The 3,369-nt window shown below is 33.1% G+C and overlaps 1 protein-coding gene across 1 annotated transcript; it reads right to left on the bottom strand.

The window, feature by feature from the left end:
• Nucleotides 1-425: 425 nt before the first annotated feature.
• Nucleotides 426-2,747, bottom strand: LOC134197860 (putative ankyrin repeat protein RF_0381; the record flags this gene model as incomplete). Its single annotated transcript, XM_062667209.1, has 5 exons — nucleotides 2,628-2,747; nucleotides 2,461-2,556; nucleotides 1,924-2,022; nucleotides 566-759; nucleotides 426-505 (listed from the first exon to the last, which is right to left on the bottom strand). Coding segments are annotated over exons 1-5 (589 nt in total), but the record flags the coding sequence as incomplete, so codon positions are not given.
• Nucleotides 2,748-3,369: the final 622 nt, after the last annotated feature.

Below are 3,369 nucleotides of genomic sequence, written 5' to 3'. Positions count from 1 at the left end.
TAAGTTTGAGACAGAGACAAGGATTAGTGTATATTTAGTGTTGTAATAGTGTTTACAATGTATTAAAATAAATGAAGACAGACAGACAGATAGACAGACACAAACAGACAGAAAAAGAGACAAATAGACAAATAGACACGCATACACCGTGGAAAGTAAATGGAATTAGAGAAATAAAAACACATTAATACACAAAATCAATACCTAGATCAAACTGATAAAAGACAACAACAGCAAAACCAAACACAACAGTCACTAATTAGAAATTAAATAAAATTAATAAATTATATCATTAAATAATAAAGATTAATTAAAAATTACTACGACAGCTACATAACTAATCTACAAACAGCTATTGAAATCTCTACTCTGACCTCACATAAACAGAATTAAATTATATGTATCGCATAAGACATTTTACTTACATCTTATGGCTTCTTCCATCATTTGTATCACATCAATATGACCACGTAGCTTAGCAACATCCAGTGGTGATCCCTTCTGACTGTCATACAATGACATAACATTAGTAATATTGTTGACTGTACAATATTAAATGTATTACCTTTTATGGTGAGGACTTGCTCCATGGTTTAAAAGAGAGTCAACACAAGAAACATGACCATTATGAGCAGCGAACCACAGTGGTGTACAGCCTTCGTTATCATTGATATCAACATACACGTCAAGAGAAAATAGCTTTTCAACAATGGTCACGTGATTGTTTCCTGCAGCATAATGAATAGCAGTTTCTGCCCACTAAAGAAATAACATTGATAATTATAAAAAAGAGAAAATTATGTTCAGTTGTGTACACCTAATTAACATTCCATTCAACCGACAACCAAAATTAATAAAAACCCAAAAACGATTGTAAGCAATAACAAACACACAAACTTGGAAAAATTCTAGACACCATGTTGTGAGTGTGTAGTAACACATACTCTAGGTTGATATTTACCAACTGATAATTAATATTCATACAAACTTAGTAATTACCCTAATGTTTGTTGACAATGACGTAAACTCTATTAATGTTGTTCACGTTTTGCATATTGCAAAATAGAAAAGAAATTTTGATGTCGTGAAACAGAATAATCATCATAACTTAGAATTTCCCTGATATCATTTAGTATATTTCAAATAGAATTGTTTTGATAAAAGTGAAAATTAGAGATACTTGGGAGTCTCTCTCAATCTCATGTTCTCCTCCGTTGCCTTTCATATTCTGTTTAGACTGAAGGATGTTGCTGGACCTCCAAATTTGGCAAGGAGAGCAGCTAGACTATTTTTCCTAAGACAATGTCTATGTATAGGTAACATCTATATAGCACGCTAATCATAGGATAAGTAACTTATACCATGGTCAAGTGAAGTGATATGTATAAGTAAGAGTATGATAATAACCAGAAGTAGCTTATTGCACACTTGCTGTGTAATATACCTCACATACACTACCTAAATATGTCCTGGTGACCGGTTGCACGTCACGTGTCCATGTGATAATTAAACCGAGTATAATGTCTCAAGGGCCACTCCAAGGATACTTTACTATTGAGGCCACAACATACCCAGGCCAATGGGTAGTGAGGCTACTGCTGGACTTTGTAAAACACTTTCTGCCAAGTTACCTTATCATTGCAGGAAGTCTGTTGTAGATACAAGTAAACTAAATTTCAATAAAACTGAAAGGTTGTCTGCTGATCTGTCTGTTGTTTTGTAAGTCTGTCTGTATGTCTCTGTGAAATGAAAACACAATAATAACAAAAATTAAGTTAAATATTTTAAAATTTAAAAATTACAGAGACATTCAAAGACAAAATCAGGGGAAACAGAGCTGACACAGATCTCTATATTTTTCAATACAAGAAAACAACAACAAACAACAAAATATCAACTCAAACCCTCAATACTCAAACTCACTTTAGTCTTCTTCAACACATCTGAATGATGTTTGATGAGTAAATCAAAAATATTTTCGTTTTCTCTGAATGCTGCACACATCAAAGATGTCTCTCCATCCTAAATCCACAAGAATGTATTATTATCATAATTCCTCCATCACACTGTACACATGCTGTACGAGAAAATAAAATAAAAATTCTGTCAACCTAAAAAGACAACAGCTACTGCAAATAGTTTTGACCAACAGACAAGTTGAATATAATGAAAACTAATGAGATAATAATATTTCAAGTTGCTTTACTTTTGATAATTACGATGATCAACCTCATACATCACATTAAATCTCCACCTAATATTTATTGAAAAGTTACAACACACAATAAAACAAGACATACAAACAGATTGGTATATACAGAACAAACAATTCTTGACTGACCATCAACACAACTCACACCAAAAAAAAGTTTCATCTCTTTGTTAGAGATAAAACGTTAATCATACGAGATACAACAACAAACATCACAATTTCTTCACCAACACAATCAATCAACTCACTTTGGTAGTCTTATTCACGTCTGATCCACTTCTTAATAGCAGCTCAACCATTTCCTTGTTATCATCATAACAAGCTTGTATCAGAACAGTCCAATTCTATTTTGAGATCAAATGAGGTGAAGTTCATTTCATCATCCAATACACACAATAAAACTCACAACACATACCTGAAACCCGCCACGTGTATTAACGTCTGCTCCTCTTTTAATCAAACGAGTGACTGTCTCCACATCACTTCTATCCACAGCGTAATAAAGTTGTTTGTTGATTTCTTTACGTGTAGACATTTCCAATCTCCAAAAACACTTTTAACTATAGGAAACCAACGAAGTCTAACATTCCAACACTCAAATCAACTCGCAAACGAAAGACAAAAGTGGGAAAATATCCAACACTATGACGTCATCTTTCTTTCTCACATCACTAACACTCGCAGCATTTCCCAAAAAAGCAACGACGTCGTACAGATAAAGCACAACAGTCCACTTACTAACTAGGTTATCTACAAGTTACGTTCTAGTTCTCTAACGACATCATCATCATACACATTGTTCTCTCATGCAGACAGAAATAGGCAAAATTTTGCTACAAAACGAATCTCCTTACTGCAAAAAAAGACTCAACGAAATTGTGATTCAAGGAATTTCCCCTAATGAATGACGTCTGCAAATCTACTTTTGCGCATGCGTCAGGTTATTATCCCGGAGAAAACAGTCCAATAGTCTGCGCGCACTGGTTGTATTGTTGCTATAAATTTGTCATTTTATTGTTTGTTTAATAAAATGATTTATTTTTCATGGCTGTAAGAATTAACGCTTTCTTCTGTTTCGAACGTTATTTTTGTACTGTGAAAACGCCTTAGTCAAGTATATTATTTTGTTGATTTATTATTTATATATTTAATTTATT

Source organism: Corticium candelabrum, assembly GCF_963422355.1.
Source record: "Corticium candelabrum chromosome 2 unlocalized genomic scaffold, ooCorCand1.1 SUPER_2_unloc_1, whole genome shotgun sequence".
NCBI classification, from domain to species: Eukaryota; Metazoa; Porifera; class Homoscleromorpha; order Homosclerophorida; family Plakinidae; genus Corticium; species Corticium candelabrum.
This window is presented reverse-complemented; position numbering and strand designations above follow the sequence as displayed.